Source organism: Typopeltis vanoorti, chromosome 3 (genome assembly GCF_054136105.1).
Source record: "Typopeltis vanoorti isolate ZY-2024b chromosome 3, IOZ_Tvanoo_1.0, whole genome shotgun sequence".
NCBI lineage: Eukaryota > Metazoa > Arthropoda > Arachnida > Uropygi > Thelyphonidae > Typopeltis > Typopeltis vanoorti.
In genome coordinates this window covers 69,341,537-69,363,719 of record NC_143551.1, presented here as the reverse complement: position 1 = coordinate 69,363,719, position 22,183 = coordinate 69,341,537, and the positions used below count along the sequence as shown (strand labels likewise).

At 35.9% G+C, this 22,183-nt stretch overlaps 1 protein-coding gene across 1 annotated transcript in view; it reads left to right on the top strand.

Moving 5' to 3' along the window:
• Positions 1-22,183, top strand: part of LOC150108245 (clotting factor C-like) — a 368,054-nt gene that overhangs the window by 52,745 nt on the left and 293,126 nt on the right. The window contains exon 4 of the mRNA XM_090415698.1: positions 9,218-9,313. Within this exon, the coding sequence (XP_090271824.1) occupies positions 9,218-9,313 (96 nt within the window). The remainder of the gene's footprint in view (positions 1-9,217; positions 9,314-22,183) is intronic.

Here is a 22,183-nt window from a genome sequence, read left to right as displayed (position 1 = left end):
CATTATCAAGGTACCTTAATTGAGTCAGCACCTGCAGAACACAAGAAATGGACCTCTGCTGCACTGTTCTGTAGATGGCTCCTTTAAAAGAGTCATATCTGCTGCCTCCGCAGCATGATTGGGTAAGGGATGGCACCAGACTCCTCCCTGGTTTCGAGTATATTAACCTTATCAGGATGAGGATCAATGCCCTGCCCACTCGAGCCCGCACAACTCGATGGGGTATGACGACTCAAACTGTAGGGCTGGCTGCCACTGCAATGAGACATTGTCTCATATAGCCCAGTGTTGCTTCCGCACCCATGGGGTCCACATGCGGAGGCATGATGCTGTGGTCTCCATTCTGAACAATTGCTTTACGAACAAAGGTTGGGAGACTGCGGTGGAACAACATCATAGGACCTCTGCGGGTTTTCGTAAGCCAGACTTAGTGATTAAAAGAGATGGTGACGTTTGGGTAGTTCGTGCCCAGGTAGTGGGAACCACCTGGGCATGAACTACCCAAATGATTGAGACTTACAAACTTCTGAAAGGGTCATACAGGATTTCAGTTGATGGAATTTTTCAATTTATGGAGGGTGGGGAAAGGATGAGAAGGCATCCTTCGAAGCTGAGAATGAAGGGTGTGAGGGCTAGATTTTTCTCTCAGAGGGTAGTGCGTGATTGGAATGGATTGCTTTTGGATGTTGTGAGTGCAAGCAGTGTGAATGAATTCAAGAATAAGTATGATAGCTTGTGTGTGTGTATGTGTGTGTGTAGTATGTGGCCTTCCTCGATGAGTCTCTACCTCCCTGGATACAGTGATATTCTTGGACTTTGCAAAAGCATATGATAGTTTACCACATGATAAGTTGATGTACAAGCTGCACACAGGATGGCAATAGATAGTATAATGGTTAGATGGATCAGATATCGGCTCTCTGAACTATTCCGGCAAGTTGTGTATCAGAGAGCAGTCTCAAAAAAGAACAGTAAGTAGTGGCTTGCCCAAGGATTCTGTTCTTATGCCCCCTGCTGTTTAACTTGTTTCTAAACGATAAATCATGTGGACTGACTGGGGATCTTCAGTTGTGTGGTGATGATGTTAATTTGAATAGAAGTCTATTCAAATAATTTTGACTTGGACAGAGGAGTGGGGTTGTAGTTTTAATATTAATAAGTGCAAGGTGTTGCATTTTGGAGTGCAGAAATATAAGGTTGTGTACTATATTGATGGTGCTGTACTTCAGGAAGTGAATGAGATTCAAGATTTGGGAGTGATGGTTGACAGTAGACTGAAGTTTAGAGATCATGAAAGTATGAAGATCCTTTTGATACTATGGTGCAAATTTTACATCTATTAAATACTTATCCACATAAGTCCTCTCTCAGTAATTTTTCACATGTTTGTTTCATATAACAAATCCCACATGAACAAGTGAGCTTGTATTACTGTCTGTTTTTTTTTTTGAGTGGTGAATAATTAAGTTTTAGACCTTCAACATCTTTGAGATTTTGTCTGTTATCATCAAAAGGGGATAACAGACAAGGATTTCTTTACATCTGATCTGCCACAAAAGATCCCAGAGGTATCGAGATCAAGGCATAAAAGAGACTTTCTCCCAGGTAAACAAGATTGCAAATCTACTTTGCCTCTGCCACCCCATTCAACACTCATAAATGCTGGGAATATCTGAGATCAGTTCAATTGATTTGGTGGTGGTGGTGGGGGGGGGAACAGACATGTCAGGAGAAATATGCATGTCAGAACACAACAGAAAAGCAGAGAAAACACATCAAGAATGTAGAGAAAAAATAGAGATGCATATAACAGAGAAAAACAAGCAAGTATCATTGCAACATACAGAAATGGTTACATTGATTACAATTTAAATTTATTATATTTATTGCAAGACCTCTGAGATCTTGTTTGAGGCAGATCATATGTAAATCATATTCTTTGAAACTGTCTCTCAAAGAATCATTGAAAATGTTAAAACTGGTGATATACAACTCAGTTGATGTTATACAAATCAGTTTTTCTTATTTAATCTTACAATGATTAGTGTAAAAAGAAACAAGGTATGATAATACATCAGTTTTGGTCATATTTCATCAAAAACATAGTAGATCTCAGACATTCTGTGTATTGCATTGTTAGTTACTTGAATTGTGCATGCATAACAGTGTTGGTCTATTTCAAATATTCTGTAGCATTGTTACTGCACCTCTGAATCAAAAAATTAGAATAATCAAAGAAAATGTGTTGAATGATTTGCAATTCTAATTTATTGCATAGAAAATAATTATTACCAAATATAAATTAGCATCATATAAATCTACTTACTTTGATTATATAAATGTAAACACATGAAAATGCAATATAAATTCTAAGAACACAGAATTTTGGAAACATTCACAGATTTAGAATAATTTTTAACGTGGTTCAAAATATTGGAATATTTCAAAATTTTCCAATGGATTTTGAAGAAAGTAAAGAAATAGCATATATTTCAGTATGTGCAGGACTGATTAGTATGTGAGGAATCGTTTGCACATGGACTTCAGTTAATCATTTTCTAAACATGGGTCGAACGAGTGACATATCAGAAGCTAAGAAGTCTTATGTGGTATCTCTACACAAAGAAGGCCAAGCTCAACAGTTTATAGCTAAAAATTGAAATGTTCTCAAGCAAGTGTGAGCAGAGTATTGCGATATTATTCTAATAACTGGAGTTTTCAAAATGATTGCTTCAATAGTGGTCAAAAGGTGATAACTATATCAAGAGATGAGAGGCGATTGAAGAATGTTGTGAAGAAAATCCACTTCCAAAGTGTAAGGTACTTTTACAGGAGATGGAAAGAACTATGTGTGAATGTGTCTAAATCTATGACATTGAGACGACTTCGCAAATTGGGTTTCAAATCACATTGTGCCTAAGACAAAGCCACTTATGAATTCCAAGCAAAAGGTAGCTAGAGTGCGATAATGTAAGCAAAGACTGTTGTGGGTCAAGAGGACTGGAAAAAGATGCTTTTTTTAATGATGAAAGTATGTTTTGTGTATTCCAAGGTCATCAAGGATATGTGTTTGACATCTTAAGCAAGAAGTATTTGATAAAGAATACATGAAATGTTTGGTGAAATTTGCTATCTCTGTCACGGTATGGACTTGTATGACTGCAGAATGCCCAGGTGGGCTGTGTGTTGTGTATGAAAGAGTCAATTCCAAAGTGTGGAAATTCTTGAGTACTTTATGTTACTGACATCAGAAGATTTATGTGATAGTGATTTCCTTTTTCAGCAAGATTCAGCGTCTTCTCACACTTCCAAGGCCACTACTAGATGGCTCAAAGAAAGGCAAATCAATGTAATTCTTTGGCTGGCAAACTTACCAGATTTAAACCCCATTGAGAATTTGTGGGGAATTATGATGAAATGTCTTCAAGAAGTTGCCCCAAGAGACAAAAAATGAACTTGTTTCTAGTCTGCAGACCATATGGGCATGTTTTGATTAAAAAAAAAAAAAAAAAGACTGTGAACCACTAGTAAATAATATGCCCAACCATTTATGAACGGTACTAATTATTACAGTGTTTCCCTTTGACTGCAATTTTTGTGCATTTCTTTTCACATTATTCTAATATTTTGAACCACGTTAAAATTATTTTAATTTTGTTGATGTTTTCAAATAACAGTTTTCTTATAATTTATATTACATTTTTATGTGTTTACATGGTTATATAATCTACAAAGTACATAGATTTAGATGATGCTAATTACCGTGATTACCTTGATGGACCTGTGTTTCACTCATGGATTTCTCCATGAGTGCAGGTCACAAAGATGCCTCCAACGATCTTGATCTTGAGCCTCTCTCTTCTATGTTATACCCATAGATTTCACTAGTGGATCTTCCCATCTTGTAGGTGGTCTTCCTAGTTTTCTCTTTATTCTTGGTTGCCAGTTGAGTGTTCTATATGTCCATCTGTTATCCCTGAGTCTGTCTATGTGACTTGCCCATCTCATCTTGCTTTCATATACTGCAGTTACCACATCTTTTATGCCTGATCTCTTTCTTAGTTCTGTGTTTCTAACATGTTCCATTTTGCTGATGTTACAAATCCTGCATTCTATTGCATGCTGAGTTATTCTGAGAATCTCTTCTTCTTTTCTTGTCGTGTTCCATGTTTCTGATCCATATGTGAGTGATGGAAGAATGTCACTATTAAATAGTTTTGCCTTCACAGAGATGTCAAGATTTGGATCAGTAAGTGTTTCTGTTAGTCTGTTGAATGATAGCCATACAGCTTTCTTTCTTTTTGCTAGTTTTTCAGATAAATCGTTATTCATTTTTATTGTTTGTCCTAAGTAATTGTAGGAGTCAACTTGTTCTAGAGAGATGTTATCAATACATAGGTGACTGTCACTTGTGTAGATGTTTTTGATCCATTTTGTTTTTTCTAGATTCATTTCTAAGCCTATCTTACTGCTGTTTGTGTATATTTTTTCACCCATTTCTTCTGTCTTTTGGGTTGTGGGATATCAGTACTAGATCATCAGCAAACACAAGGATTTGTAGTTTTCCACCATCTATGCTTATTCCTCCATTTAGGTCTATTTTTTTCAGAATGTATCCCTAAAGTGCTGGTAAATAGATTTGGGGAGATCACATTGCCTTGACGGACCCCTCTCTTTATATCTATATTTATAGGTTGATCAAATAGGGTTATTTGTGTGGTCTGATTTTTGTTAATTTCTTTTATCATGTGGATGTAAGTAGGGTTCCACATTTATTTCCAGTAAGGCACTGATGACTGCATTGAGTTCTATGGTATCAAATACTTTTTTAAAATCAATAAAGAGGAAACATAGAGGGATTCGGTATTCTCTGCATTTTTCTGTTAGTTGTGAAATGACCTGGATATGATCTATTGTGGAGAAGCCTCTTCTGAATCCTGCCTGCTCTCTACTGAAGTTGTCTTCAAGAGTGTTTTGGATTCTGTTCAATATTACTCTGTTCATGATTTTATATATGTGAGAGAGTAGACAGATTGGATGATGGTTTTTTTTGTCTTCCTTGTTCCCTTTTTTGAATAGAAGTATAGTTTTTGAGGTCTTCCATTCCTCTGGAATCTTTCTTTCTTTGAAGTACCACGTTAATCTGGCAGCCAATGCTTTGAAAATAATTGGTCCACCTTGTTGGATTTCTTTAGCCTTAACATGATCAAGTCCTGAGGCTTTACCTTTACTCATTTTCTTAAGGGCATGTTCTATTTCTTCTGGAAGTACATCTGGTATATTGCTTGGTTTTGGAATGATAGGTTCTGAAACTTGGCACTTAATTGCATAGAGATCATTATAAAAATTTTGCACAATTTTTTCTATCCTTTTTCTATTAGTATGTTTTTCTCCATTTTCATCCTGTAAAGTAGATGGATTGACTGTTTAAAATTTAAGTCTTTCTCTATTTCTTTCATACTGGTTTTTGCCTGCACTGCTTCTCTTAGTTTTTGTATCCTGAAAGCTTTGTAGTCTTCTGGAATTCTTTTCCTTAGTAACTTACAGATAATTTTGTATTCTAGAAAATTTTCTTCAGATTTCTTCAGTTCTTTTCTCTTTTTCAGTAGTTCTATAGTTTGAGACGAGAGAGTTGTTCTCTTTTCTTTTGTTTCACAGGAATTTCTGATTTTTCTTGCACTCATTGAATTTATTAATAAAGTCAATATAGTCATCATTTATGTAACAGTTCTGAATAGTCCATTCAGTCTCTTCTATGTACTTCCTGAACTTGTGGTAGTCTATTTGTTTGGGTTGTCTTTTGTGGTTTGATGTTGCCCTGATATGTTGTTCTTTTTTGTAGTCTATTCTTACAATGGCTCTGAGGAGTCTGTGGTCAAAATCTATGTTGAAGTATGTTTCGCCTCTTTTACCAACATTCTGTACCAGTCTTTTACAGTCTGTTAAAATGTAATCAATTTCATTTTTTGTCTCTCCATTCGGTAATTTCCAAGTCCATCTTCTTCCTGGATATTTGTTGAAAAAAAAGTGTTCATGATAAACAGTTGTTCAGCTGCAGCAAATTCAGCTTCTCTCTCCTGTTCTATTTCTTTCTCCCAGGCCATGTGAGCCTATAAACTTTTTGTTTTCTTTTTCACATCCTATTTTGACATTAAAGTCACCACCAACGAATGTGTATGTTGACTTCTTGTAATTTAATGCCTGTTCAAGATTCAGGGCTGGCTCTACCAACGGTGCAAGACATGCATTTGCACGGGCAGCAAGTTTTTTTGGGGAGGCAAAGTTGGCATAAACTATATGAAAAATAAGGGAGAAGGGGCAGCAAAATATGCTACTGCATGGGGCAGCAAAATTCCTAGGGGGGTGGCCCTGTCAAGATTCATGTCAAAATTTTCTATTTCTTGATTATCAGCTACAGATGTTGGAGCACAGCAGGATATTAATTTTATTGTTATATTGTTCTCTATTCTAATTACGAGTACACCTATTCTTTCAGATATGATGTTACAAGAAAGGATCGACTTGGTGAGCTTAGATTTAACAATGAAGCTCACCAGGGGCAAATGCTGGTCTTGAAATTCATTCTTGCTCTTGTTATCATTCAGGGAGTAAGAGGTGTGATTGAAATCTGATTATTGGAATAATGAATTACAAGTAACTCTCATATAGCACGGATGCTAAGTTCCATAGAAATGCTGTGGTGTATGAATCGCGTTATGCGAGACTAAGATCACAAACAAAAAGTAGGGTTATGTTCCGAAATCGGTTTTTTTAAAAAAAAAATTATATAAACATCAATGACATATCCAACAAAAATATATTTTTATTTAATTCAGGTAATTCATGTAAGTCAATAAAACATATAAACTATGACACAAATGCATAGTATAAAATTATAAAAATTACAAATTTAATTAAGCTTCATTACACATAATGCATAAATGTTTTAGGCAAAATAAAAATAAGTGCATATTTTAATCTTTCATAGCACAAGGATTTGAGGATCAGTTAATAAACATTAGTTTTGTCATGTAATCACCTGATGCATTACTACAAAACAGTAGAGTAATTCTGTCTTTGGAAACTTTGAATCCAGGAGCTGATCTTTTATTTTTCGAAATATAGGTGCGTTTTGGCATATTTAAATCTAAGCTCACCAATATAACCCGGATTCATCAGCATTGAACACCTGGTCTGCATTACAAATGTTTATAAACTTTGTTTAATAAGATTTCCAGCCAAAGAAATTTTCTTTTGAGTGCATCTTCTTTCCAGATCATTAGAGACTTCTTGATTTTTCTCTTAGAAAATTGCATACACGAGCAACGAGCTTTGCACTTACTATTGACCCAGCAATAAACACTTTCTCGGATTTTATGTTCATTGTGTTTGATTGTTTGAATTGTTGATTCATTTAAATTCAAAGTCCTTACAACAACTGGTTTTTCTCCATTTTTCAACAGATCCATGATTTTAATTTTTTTTCTTCGAGACGAATTTTCGTTTCAATATTCATTTTTTCCCTTTCAATGCAATTTGTGGCCATTACTATAAAAATAATTTTTTTACATAAAAAAAGCATTACATATTAATTATGTATGTAACTCACCAGAAAATAAAGTGCTCAGCTTGAGATAACACACTTATGATTTTTAATGTGCTTTCCTGGCAGAAAACGAAGACAATTTTCAACAATAAACACTTTATACGGTATACAATTGACGTACATGCGTGCTAAAGGGTGTTTCCCTTAATATAAATTTGTGTCTGCGCGATACGGGCAGACACAAATTTAACGAAAATAAAATTTGATTTTTAAGTCGCATGGTGAAAAATATATGAAAAAATAAAGGGTTAGGTTACTACAATTTCTAGACTGTTTTTGTCAAAACCGCGTTGTATAAGTATCGTGTTATACAAGGGTTGCCTGTACTGACCATTTAAAACTATGTATTTAGAAATTTATGTACATTTAATCATACAAATACAACATTTATTTTACAAATGATATTCTATCTTTTTCAATTTAGCTACTTGAATTCAAATTCTACCCTACGGTTCTTCTTTATGAACTGGTCAATAACACTGTCATAAAAAGTTGGTTGTAACTTAATTTTACCAAGCAACATGCACACTTGTAAAGGCTGGCTGAAGCTCACTGGCTAGAGCTACATTGACAGCGTATGGTCTGTGTTTAAGCAACAGAGTGAGATGACATGAGCTCAATTATTGCCACGCAAGTTTAAGATGTCTTCTTCTGTCTATAAAAATAAAAGCTTAAATGGAATGCTTATAAATGCATGCATTTATTAACAAATAAATAGTACTTCTTTCTCAATTAATGAGCTTGCGCAGCAAGCATGGAGAATTCGCCACTAAAGCCCACTCTGCCTTGTTTGCCACTGTTTGAGGATGCTCCGAGGAGTATCTGTAAGCCATTGTACCATCTTGCTGTCAGTTCTTTCAATCTCTTTGTTTCTTTCACTAGCAGGATATTCGTTGATATTGGTTAGTTCTTTGATTAATAAATCTATTCTGTAGTCTCTTGCCAAAGTTAGAGTATTGAGGGTACCGATTCATTTTCATAGATTTAAGAGGTGGTCTGTTTTCATCTGCGAGATTCTTAGCATCCCTAGCCTCACTCGGTGCCTTACCACCGCAGTAGAAAAGTGAGTGTGGGCCGTTTCTGTTGTTGTAGTGGCATCTTTACTGTGTTCGCATATATACTTCTCCTGCCCAGGGTTCTGAAGTGTGCCAGAGCTCTGTTAGTGGTGTTGGGTCCAGGTCCGATAACGGTTTTGATTCCCAACACCCCAGGGTGCATCACGGGGAGGTAGAGTTGGACTTTGCACCCTAGATGATGCTAATATTTGTAATAATTATTTTCTATGCAATGAATTAGAATTGCAAATCATTTTAATATTTTGATTTGGAGGTGTCTTAGCTTGCTTGTTTGCAAAAATCCAGACGTTATAATATCAGTTTAGATTTTTATTTTACCCTTCTTAACAAGTATACTGAAATGCACATAAAACTCGTACCGATTAAACTCAAATTCTTCAAACACTCTTCATATGGCATTTAAACCAAACATATGTTCAATATATTGCCATTTACAGATGTCTCTAAAGCAGGATAAATATTGTTTGGGTTAAATTTGTTTGTATTTGGATATTTTTATAGATATCAATACCAAAATAATATTTTATCTTTTTAGACTGTCTCTGTCAAAATGGAGGTATCTGCAATAAAAATGATGGAAGCTGTACATGTGTGGATGGATTTCAAGGAGTACATTGTGAAACCAGAAAAGGTAAGGGTGTGAATAAGATATATATGTTTCTCCTAAAATGGATCCTTTGCACAACTGTTATTGAAAAATTTTTCAGAAAACAAGGCATATTTCAAGTTTTATTTTTACATAAATTATATCATCATCATTGTTAGCCATTTTCAATCCACTGTTGGATGAAGGCATTTCTAAGATGATTCTAAGATTGTCTATCAATGGCTCTCTTTCTCCATGTCACTTCTGAAAATCTGATGATGTCATCAATCCATTATGATTTTGGCTAGTGTTGAGGTCATTTTTCTCAAATGAAATCCAGTTCAGTATTTCTTTTATCCATCGTTGGTCTTGTCTTTAAGCAGTATGCCCAGCCCATTGCCACTTCAGATGTTTCACTCTTTCTGTCAGAGACTGGTTTGATTTCTTATTCAAGTATTCCTTTTTCAATCTAGTCTTGTGATACCAAGTATGCAACTTTCCACGAGATTAAAAAGTCATGTAAATAATGAACTTATAATAAGTACTTTAACTATTTTATAATTACACATATATATAGTATTAATTTTTAGTTTAACTTTAATTATTAAATTATAAATTTTTAATAGCTTTTTCATTTTTTAATTATAAATTTTTATGTGAAATCACCCATGAAAGGTTATAGACCTATACTACATTAATGTAAAAATTAGTGTTAATAACATGAGTAGGTTAAGAATTAGATAATCTTAAACCCAGTGGTGCACTCAGGATTTAATCTTTGGGGGGGGGGGGGGCACTCAAGATTTAATCTTGGAAGGGCCAAGTTGAGTAGATGATTTGAGAATACACACTACACATTGCATACAACCTATGACTTAGCATCTGCAGTGATCACCAATACACGATATCCATGATCTCCTCTGACCCTGCTTGGGCAAATGAAGTAGCGCTTGATCTGCCCGAGCACTACTTTGTTCGGCTTGCGTTCACAGTAGCTGTGATTCCCGAGAGCTATAGGGTATTCCCACCGTATGTGACCGCTAATTCATAAGTAGTATAGGAATAAAAGACATAAATAAAATTCATAAGTAGTATAGAAATAAAATGACACAACATAAATAAAAAAAATGAATTTTAATTAGGAAACGGTTGTTGGAAAATGTTCCAGTGTTTTTTCCCTTTTGGGGACCAGGACTCCTTGCCCCCCCCCCCCCCCCCCACATACACGGATGCGCCACTGCTTAAACCCTACTTTATAGCAAACATGGAATTTTTTTTTCAAGCCACATCAGGTTTCCAAAAGTGCTGATTGATTGATAGTCTCACATTGGACAGTGAAATTTATATACCCCCTTAAAGACATTCACAAACATCCATGTCCATAGTGGGGATTCAAACCCACTGCCTGTTGGTTAGCAAGTAGTATTCGACTAACCAGGTCAACAAAATTTACAAATTTATTATATTATTCAAAGTAGAGTATATGAAAATTAAGATAACTACAAAAGAATACAGAAAATTGACCAAATTTGGGAACCTCTGGATTACTATATTACTTGCTTACTTAATCTTACATTACTAACTGGTATAATGTACAAACACAATCCTTAACTAGTGTCTTTTTTTTTGTTGTTGTTTATACAGTTAGACAACGTTGGAGGAAACTCTAGATCAAGGGTGCTGTTATCTTGAACAGTGTCTAAAGAGAGAGAGAGAGAGTCCAGTAAGCTGACATTTGATGCATTAATTATCCCAACATCTGCCTTTATATTTGCATAGGTGCTGCTCCATGAATAGACAGGTACATCTCCTCATCACTGCTTAATAAAATACTACAAAGCAAGCATCATGGCATGAGTGTGGTAGACCACAAGCCAGTCTTGCTGAAACTCCAGCCAATAATGAGTATTGAAATAGGCTCCAGACCCCGGAGACTTTTGCCTAACCTCCCATTAACCTTTACAGACAAAATTCAAGCCCTTTACAAATGGGCATGTTCAAAACAACCATAAAGGAAAATGATTGAATGGTGTTAAAAGAACATGCATATCAGAAAAGCGTAACGCTAAGAGGCTTGTACAAGGAAAGAGCTGGTTCACAGCTAACCAGTGCAATAGCATAAATAGCACTAACATCATCAGGAGCATCAACCTATATACTGAAAGGCAAATGTTAAAACAAATGAAAGAAAAAGAACACAAAATAAGGATCTATCAGAGACTAGCAAAGTTCCATCAGCTGCATTTCATAACAGAGAGTTAACAAAAAGCCATAAAGAAAAAACCGTCACCAGAATTCATGTCAATGGGGAAGATCGATTACTGACAGAAATGATATTGAATTTTTTCCAGAATCACTGCATTGATAATAATGACCCAAACATTACCTGCTAGCTACAATTTGTGGAAGATAGACCCTTCTTCATTGAATCCTTCCAACATGTGAAAGGATTCAATAGACCCATCACAGCTGATGATGTTAAAGAAGCCTTCAAAAAAATGCTACTCAAAGAAATCAGTTCACTCACTCCAAAGCCATTCAAACACAACCCATCACGCCTGTTTAATTCCATTCTTCCCTCAAACGCATCATACATCCACAAACTGTACTCCCTTCTTCTCACACAGCTCTACTAGCATAACATTCATGATTCTGACTCTTCGTCTGAATTCATCATCGTCATACCTTGGCAACATACTGACAACCTTTCCCACTATACTGTTATCTTTCACTCTTCTCAATAACCTCCTGATATTTGCTCTTATATGTTCCTTATATCTACTTAAATCATTTATCCTCACAATCATCACTAATTCTCTTGCTAATTTTCTCCTCATGTCCAGTGCCTGAATTGTCTTGCTCATTCTCCCTCCTGGATAGCAGACCTTATGAACTCTCTCATTAATCCTCTAACAATGGAATCTCCATACACTGCTATCCTGAGATCACTCTTCATGTCTTTTACCCTTTTTTCTTTCGTTCTATTCGTTTGCACACTTTCATTAGTTTCCACTAAATGCCTAATATCACTCCACATTTCTCATTTCATTTTTCATTTTCAATAGCCATTTCATCAAATCTTGCATTCCAACAGTTTCACTCTCTGTCACTCCTGTAGTCTCACTACCTCTTGTTATGCTGTGCATTACTGCTTCTGTTTCCTCATTCATACTTTCTTTTGCTCCCTTATCACTAACTTTTGCTTCTACATTCTTGCATTCTTTCACTCCCTCAGTTTCACTAGCTTTCGTTACATTTCTGTTTCTTTCATTTACGGCATCTTTTATTTTTTCAGTCTTTTTCTCATTCATTAACTTGGTCTAATAATATATTGCACTTCCTACAATCCATACTTTCTCTCGTTCAGTCTCTCCACAAACACATTTCTTACAATCTGCATTGCATACATATTAACTCACGACATAGAACCATTTTTGAAAAGTCTATGTAGTTAATGCTTGATTTTCATGGTAGTCACCTATTCACACTGCTTGATGACTTCATATAAGGGAAAGCAAATATGCAGTGTGAGCAGCAATCAGTCAAAAAAAATCAGAGAAATTTTCCAGTATGTGGCCAATGGAAGAAACAATGATTAGTTGATGAAGATAGGATATAGTTGAAGTATTTAATGAGTAATTCATCAGGATTATTTCATTGTTGTAAGTCTACTGTCATGCAGAGCTTAAGCAAGGAAGAAATGGTGGAAGAGGGACTAATGGTGAGTAGGTGGCACATATGAAGAAAGTGATCTTAATAAGCCAATGATGTACTGTTGCATGGTTTAAAGGAATATTCCAGAGTTTACAGCAGCCTTGACAGAATTGTTTAACTAAAGCCTTGCATGAGGGTGGGGGAGGAGCAGGAGGAGGGTAAACTTTGTCCACTTCACAAAAAGAAAAAAAGGGTATAACATTGATGCTTCATATTATAGGCCATCTGGAGCTGTGGTTAGATTAGTAAAAGATATGCACCCAAATTGGGTTCATGCTAGCTGAATTCTTTATAATGGATCAGCATGAGGTTTGTGAAGGCAAGGTATTTTAGCAATCTATTTATGTATTACAACAGGGTAAAAGATGTATTGGAGGTAAATATATAGTAGTGGTGGGGATATATTGTTGGAGGTGGAGGAAATAAGAGATCTTGGAGTGATAGTGGATACGGATCTGAAATTTAGGGAACATGTTGCCATAATTACGAGGACACTGACTTGTAGAAGTAAGGAGATTCTTGTTTCATTGTATAAAGCTTTCATTAGGCCACACATGGACTACTGGCACCGATTTGTCACCTGGTTTTCAAAAGGACAAAGAGATGTTGGAAAGGGTCCAGAGGCAACTGATTAAGGTGGTTTCTGATCTCTGGAATGTCGAATATGAGGAAAGATTGAGAAGATGCAATTTACAGCATCTAGTGGATAGGAGGAAGAGGGGTGATATGGTAGAGACCTACAAGTTAGTAAGGGGTTGTTAGAGAATCAATGTTAGAGAGGTTTTACAGAAAATGGTGGGAGATCAGAAGAGAACCAAAGGTCATCCCTGGAAGCTGTATAAGGAGGGTGTGAGCAGGGGGAGTGAGAAGCAGGTTTTGTGCATGCAGAGTTGTGAATGATTGGAATGCTTTGCCTGAGAGTGTGGTGTCTGCAGAGAATCTGAGTGTGTTTAAGGCAAGGTATGATGAGTTGTGTGTATAACAAAAGGACCTCCTAGATGAGTCTTTGACTCCATGGGATCTTGGGATAATAATAATAATTTCACAAAAGTCTTTCATGGATTGACAAATGACAAATTGATATTTAAACTAGAACAGATGGGTGTTAGATAATAGTTTAATGAGCTGGATAGAACATTTGTTATATGACAGGGTACAGCAAGTTGTGTACGGAAAGTAGTATCTGGAAGGGTATTATCGCTTAGTAGCGATGTGCTACAGAGGTCTGTTTTAGGATGATTATTGTTTGATATATCTTAATGATATTTAGAGGGTTTAAATGAAAATATGCAGTTGTGTTAGATGATGCAAAGTTCAGGAAAGCTATCAGGAGTGAAGCAAAAGTTGCAGCTCTGCAGTAGGATTTGAATAAACTGGCTCTGTGAGCACAAGACTGGGAGATACCAATTCCATGTAGTGAAGTACAAGGCTTGGAAATTTGGAAATGAAGAAGATATGACACTTGGGGTGATTATGGGTGTAGATCTAAAATTTCGATGCCACATTTTTAGAATTTATTGGATGACAACAGATTATTACAAAGAAGAAGATGTTGACATTATTATTATTATTATTATTATTGCATCCTCCATGAAGTTGGTAGACTTGTAATTGTTGGATCATAACTTCTTCTCAATCACGTTTTATCGTCTTACAATTCTCTCTCTTTAGTATTTAACTAGTTGTAGGCTGATTTATCAATCGAATATGAAGAAAATTTATATTATACTGCACCACTCCATATTCTGAATTGCAAGAGCAATTTAGATAAATCAAACTTCAACTGTATTAGGTTATCATAAGCTGATTTTAGGCCGAGGTTTTTATTCTTACTACATAGGATTCCCGCTAAGATTTGTATTATTTTAATGAGCGGTGCACTGAAACAATCAGACAAATACAAGATTCAATTCAAATAAAATTATTTAATGCAGTGTCACATAAATTACATCATAACACAGTATTCCAACAGGGACATTATAATTAAACGAATATAAAGCTAACATTAAGATTCTAGTATACTACTCAGCTGAGCTTAAACTTTATAATTAAAGATTATATTTAACAGATCTTATTCTTCTTATTAACAGAGAACTTCTATCATAACCTTACTCTGATCAAGGTTACATCTCAAAACATTTAAATATCAAATCAGTTCAAGATATTCAGAAAGAATACAACTCGTGAACCATCAAACATTTATTTGTAATTCTCTAGGCTCAGTTAATTAAAATTAGTTCTTGTAAGTTCGAGATTCCTGAATTACAACAAATATGCTTCTCAATATTCTCATTCAGTCAATGAACACTTAATTCAATAAAATAGCACTTGTCACTCGAAGAGGGAAAAGTCTTAGCACATCACACATTAAATCTTGACTCGCTGAATGCAACAACTAGGAACAATTTACTTTTGGTGGAATTAATTTTCGTTACTTCTCACTAAGTATAGTATAGGTAATCTTACCAGAATATAGCTTCATCACATCTTAAGGAGATCGAGCAACAATTTTTAAAGTCCTTGCTGACTTTTACTTTGTAGTAATACAAACTTAAAAGAATCTTCCATTTCTGTGACTGATTTATAGACTTGGGAGAATATAACCTTTATGCACTTGGTTTAAATTATCCACCTATTTCTTCTTTTTCTTATTATACATATTAACCTATTTCTAGCACTATTTCACTCTTAGGCATTAGGAAGTTTTGGTAAAAATCCAACTCAGAAAAAGGTAAGTTAAATTGCCAAGGTAAGTTAAATTCCGTTTTCATCACATAAAAATTCCCCTCCAGTCTCCAGCCACCATTCTCTATACTTCCCTACTCGATTCTCTTCTTTACTTTCGCTTTTGTATTTACTCCTTCCTTTTTCCCGCCAGAAACTGGTTCTTACCGGTTAGGTTCACATCGAACTTGTTTTTCTCCTTTGTATATAGTAGTTCACACTCCAACACGCGCCCTAGGAGAAATTTGCATGTTTTCTCACAACAACCAATCAAATAATATCACAAAGAATCTTATGGATATATTAAAATTACATACATTACAGTTTCTTATATTATTATCAAAGGAATAAAGTAAATAAAATAAATAATTTAATATAGTGCCTTTTCATGTCTATAATATATTTTAAAATCACATAAATAACATTAACTAACAAAACGCAAAAGGAATTACATGAATAACATTTTATAAGAAAGAAACTAACAGAATAAATTTAAATAAGTCCTGCTTATGACATAGTAGATGATGTTAATTATGAATGAAGTATTATTACTTATAAATGTCTTCATTCACAATTTATTATTATTATTATTGCATCCTCCATGAAGTTGGCAGACTTGTCATGGAAGGTTCATTCAACTGACAATATACTTATCATATCGAATCTTAAAATCCTTAACACTCCTTGCATTAACAACACACTGTGGTAATGTGTTACATTCACTGACAATTCTCCATGTAAAAAAAATCTACTCCTCACATCCCTCTTCACCACACTCTTACATAACTTCCAGGGATGACCTCGTCCCCCCCCCCATGCCTGCTACTCTTTTCATAAGCTCATCTGAAATTAACCTGATAAAATCCTCTAATCATATCATCTCTTTTTCTCCTATCCACCAAACTCTGCAATCAACATTTTTTCAACCTCTCTCCATAGCCAGCAGTCCAAAGTCCTCATATTGTCTTAGTTACGCACCTTTGAACCCTCTCTAATGTTTCCACATTACACTGAAAACCAGGTGACCAGATTTTAGCACAATTGTCCAAGTGTGGTCTGACCAGTGCTTTATACAGTGGCACAACCACTTCTTTATCTCTACATGTTAGAGTACTTCTTATCATAGCAGTACTACGATGTGCTGCCTTTTCAACACTTGCAATATGTCCTCTAAACTTCAGTGTACTGTCAACCATCACTCCCAAATCTCTAATGTCATCCACTTTCTGCAGTATTGCACCATCAATATAGTACACAACCTTATATTTCCACACTCCAAAATGCAACACTTTGTACTTATTGATATTAAAACTACAATCCCATTCTTTTGTTCAAGTAAAAAGTCTATTCAAATCTTCCTGAAGGAAATTAACATTAGCAGTTCTACTTATAATTCTTCCCAACTTTGCATCATCAGCAAACAGCTGAAGATCCCCAGTCATTCTGCATGATATATCGTTTACAAACAAGTTAAACAGCAGGGCCCCAAGATCAGAACCCTGAGGTATGCCACTGGTTACTTTTTTTTTTTTTTTTGAGACATTACTTTATCATACACAACCTGCTGGTATTGTTCAGAGAGTTCTCTGATCCATCTAACCAATATACTATCTATTCCCATCCTCAGCAGCTTGTACATCAACTTATCATGTGGTAATCTATCAAACACTTTTACAAAGTCCAAGAATGTCACTGTATATGATTACTAATGTATAAACTGTCTCCACCAACTGATGGAGATCAGTTGTTGGAGACAGTTGTAGAGCAGGTGCCCTACCTCAATGTGTCTATGGACTCACTGGAGGTGTCAAATAATAATAATAAAATGGAAGCAAATTGCTAGAACAGGACCTACCCTTTATAAAGCCATGCTGACCATCATAAAGAATGCTATGTCCATCAAATGACATGTGAAAGCATATGATTGAGAAATAAGTGTTAATGTAGAAGAGGTTTGTCATATCACTGAGATAGGGATAGAACAAGAGGTCATTCTCAGGATGTTGTATAAAGAGCATTTCATCATGGAAGTAAAAAGCAGGTGTTTTGCATGTAGCATGGTTGATAAATAAAATGATAACATTACCCTCATCTGGCAAACATTGTAAATGATCCCTCAGTAATTTCTCCAAGATCTTATCAACTGCTGATAAAATACAAACTAGTCTGCAGTTTGACACTTCCAGTCTGCTACCAACCTTATGCAATGGCACTATCTTACCCTCCTTCCACTCCTTGAGTACTTTTCCCATGGCCAGACTTCATTGAAAAGTCAGGTCAAAGGAGCTGACAGTTCTTTAACACATTCTTTCAAAACCCAATGCGAAATCCCATTCAGTCCCATTGCTTTATTGATATGCAGAGTACTCAGTATTTGAAACACGCTCTCTTCTTGCACTTCTAAACCTCAAACCAGCCCTATCCCTTTAGTGTTAAAACTTACTTCTCCAGGATGAAATACCCCAATAAAGTGTTCATTGAACAACTCCACTATCCTTTGCATCAGTCACTCTATTCCCATTTTTATACAACAATGTCATTCTTCCACAGTCATTATCATACCTGGGCAACACACTCACTATCTTCCCTCTGTAAGTTTTATTCCATACAAACTCAAGCATGAATCTCAGATCTCTTGCCACCCAATTCACACTGCCTCTCAAGTCATTCATGCCCACCATCACAATTATCTCATCCATCCTTTCACCTTGCTTAATTGCCATACTGTTATACTCTTATCACTCTGTTTCTTCCTTGCTCACCTGCTTTCCTCACTCTCTCTCTTTCTCCTCTAACACTTTCTTTCTGTGATCCCCCTACTTGCCTGTTCTCCTATCATCTCTCTATCCCTGGTTCTAGCACTCTCGCATTTTTCTCATTTCCTTTCTTTTACTGATTCTCTTATTCTCTCCCCTTCTATCATTCTCATAAGTCTCTCTCACTCTTACTCTGATTCGTTTGCATTCATTGTTTCCAGTTGCCTAATCTTGTCCTTCACGCTTTTCAGCTCATTCCCAAGACATTCCACTTCCTCTTTCAGTACATCTATCTCTCTCTGCAAACTACACTTGCTTGACTTCATCCTCCCAATTAACACCATCTTCGAAAACTTCACGTTTCACTTTTTCATTCTCATTCTGATCGTCATCGTCTCCCTCACTCATGCTACTCAGTCAGTAATCACCCATTTCTGATGTAACATTGCTGAAGTCCATTATACTAATGTCCAAATCACAAAGTTCTTCCCATCTTTAAATTTTCCACATACATGCACTCTCTAATCTCTCACCTGCCACATATCTAACTGCTAGGATGCATACATGCTACAAGCACTGCATATCACAAAATCCTATAGTATACTGTGTAAAATGTAGTCCTTACATGAGGGGGGGGGGGACTTGGTGATAAGCCATTGGCAAACTGAGCTGTGGTTGCTGCCATTATTTAAACATTGCACAAAATACTGACGCATTAAGAACTACTACAAACTATATTGAAATATTATGTTTTAAGTACAAATTCCCCAACTGCAAATTATCCACAAACTATATGTTGTATTTAGTTTAGATTCCCTGTAATTAAAAGTAAAAAACTGCAATAAATAAAAAGTTATCTTTTTTTTTTCCTGCCATCTCTTAACGTATCCTACTTTACTAAGTTAAACTAAGTTGGAATGAGGAGTTAGCTGGAAAAGAGATCAATGCAGCTTGGGGGATTTTCAAAAAATATTTAGTGGATGCAATGTCTAAATGTATACCACGGGTGAGAAGGTTAAATAAGTTAGGTGTGAGATGGATGAATAAAGAGATTAAGCATGCAATACAGAGAAAAAGGGCATTGTGGAGGCAGCATAAGAGAAGTGGAAGTAACCAATTTCATGAGTTCTACAAAGACCAGGCAAGGAGAGTGACTTGGTTGGTGAGAGTAGCTAAAGAGAGGTATGAACAGCAGTTAGCTAATGAAGCTAAAAAGAATCCTAGGGAGTTCTTTCGATATGTAGCCAGCAAAAGAAAGAATGATTATGGAAGGATGACATTGATTGGAGGAAATGGTATAAAGACAGCTGTTGCAGAATGTGTGGTGGAGATACTTAATGAGCAGTTCATAAAGATCTTTCAATCTTGTGAATGTGACTTCATGGAGAGATTAAGAGTAGTTGATGATGGGGAGGAGAGACTGACTGTAAGTGAGCAAGAGGTGTTTGGGGAGTTGAGTAAACTAGATGTAAATAAGGCTGTGGGACTTGATAATATATCACCGCGTATTCTGAAGGAATGTGCCAGAGAGTTGACACCTGCCTTGACATATTTTTTTAATACGAGTCTTGCACTTGGTCAAGTCCCTAAAGAGTGGAAGGAGGGCAAGATTGTGCCACTTCATAAAGGAGGTGATCGAACTCAAGCATCAAACTATAGGCCTATCTGTGTGTCAGGTGTTGTGGTTAAGTTGTTGGAGAAGCTTGTGAGAACTAGGATCCAGAGTTGGGTTGACAACAATGGTATAATTTTTGATGGACAGCATGGATTTGTTAAAGGGAGGTCGTGTTTTAGTAATCTACTTACTTATTACAATAAAGTGACTGCTTTCTTGGACAGAGGAGAAGGATACACAGTAATATACTTGGATTTTGCAAAAGCTTTTGATAGAGTACCTCATGATAAGTTGACAGTCAAACTAGAGCAGATGGGGTTGGATATTAGATTAGTGCATTGGATTGGAGACTGGCTATCTGATAGGTATCAACAAGTTGTGTATGGGGGTGCAATATCCAGGAAAAGGAAAGTCACTAGTGGAGTGCCTCAGGGATCTGTTTTAGGGCCATTACTATTTAACTTGTATATTAATGATATTGGCGAAGATTTAGATGGAGATATTCAGTTGTTTGCAGATGATGCAAAGTTGGGACGAACCATAAAGAGTAGTGAAGATGTTGTGGCCTTGCAAGAAGACTTGAATAAATTGAGTGATTGGACAAGCAAATGGGGATGTGAGTTCAATGTTGCAAAATGTAAGGTTTTAAAATTTGGAAAACAAAGATGGGATGCAGAATTTATGCTTGGTGAGAATATATTGTTGGAAGTAGAGGAAATAAGAGATCTGGGAGTGATAGTGGATAAGGATCTAAAATTTAGGGGACACATCGCCAAAATTGTGAAGACAACACAAAGACTTCTGGGAATGATGAGGAGGACACTGACGTGTAGAAGTAGGGAGATTCTTGTTCCATTGTATAAGGCTTTGATTAGGCCACACATGGACTATTGTGCCCAGATTTGGTCACCTGGTTTTCAGAAGGATGAAGAGATGTTGGAAAGGGTCCAAAGGCGACTGACTAAGGTAGTTTCTGACCTCTGGAATGTCGAGTATGAGGAAAGATTGAAAAGATGTAATTTGCAGAGTCTAGTGGAGAGAAGGAAGAGGGGAGATATGATAGAGACCTACAAGTTGGTAAGGGGTTGTTATAGGATCAATGGTGGAGAAGTTCTACAGAGAATAGTGGGAGATCAGGGGAGAACCAGAGGTCATACCTGGAAACTGTATAAAGAGGGTGTGAGTAGGGGAGTGAGAGGCAGGTTTTTTTCGTGCAGAGTTGTGAATGATTGGAATGCCTTGCCTGAGAGTGTGGTGTCTGCAAGGAGTTTGAATGTGTTTAAGACCCGGTATGATGAGATCTGTGTGAGATAAAAGGACCTCCTAGATGAGTCTTTGACTCCATGAGGTCTTGTTTAATAATAATAATAATAATAATAAACCAATGATTGCTAAAGGCTCCTTTCCAATCAATGTTGATGTGACATTAGTAAATATGAATTGAAATATCCACTGAGGACTACAAGCATTCTTGCATCCTTTCAAGTAAGGGGATGAACATTAAAGGATTCAAGGATACTGAAATAATTCAGTTATCAAGATATAATATAAGATATAACATTCACTATTCTTGGCTGCTCTTTAGCCTTTTAACATTCACTTGCCTGTGAATGCCTATATGCACATTCATGTCTTTATTTATACTCTAATAACTTTGGTTTCTCTTAGTCTGCACATCCTTTCTCTTATTGATCAACACTTTCTCCAGATAACTAACTCCAAATGCATTCAAGCACAAGCTATCATTTACATATAACTCCTTTTGCCTATTAAAATTACTCCATAGATCGTGTGAAGTGTTCTATCCAAGAAATATCTTTATAATATAAAGATTGAATATTTCTTAAGCGGAGATCCTATCTAAAGCTCTTGGAAGGGAGAAAAAAATTGCAAGCAAGCCACCATTTAAGTTAATATATTTAGTATTTGATATAGAAATCACAAAAGAAATGAAGACATTATGAAAAAATTAAACCAAGAACCAGTAATAGAAAAAATTAAAAAATATAAACATAAATGGATGGAACACGTTCAAAGAATGAAAACAGAAAGATTACCAAAACAAGCCATTAGGAAAAAGAAAACCAGGACGTCCTCTTAAACGAT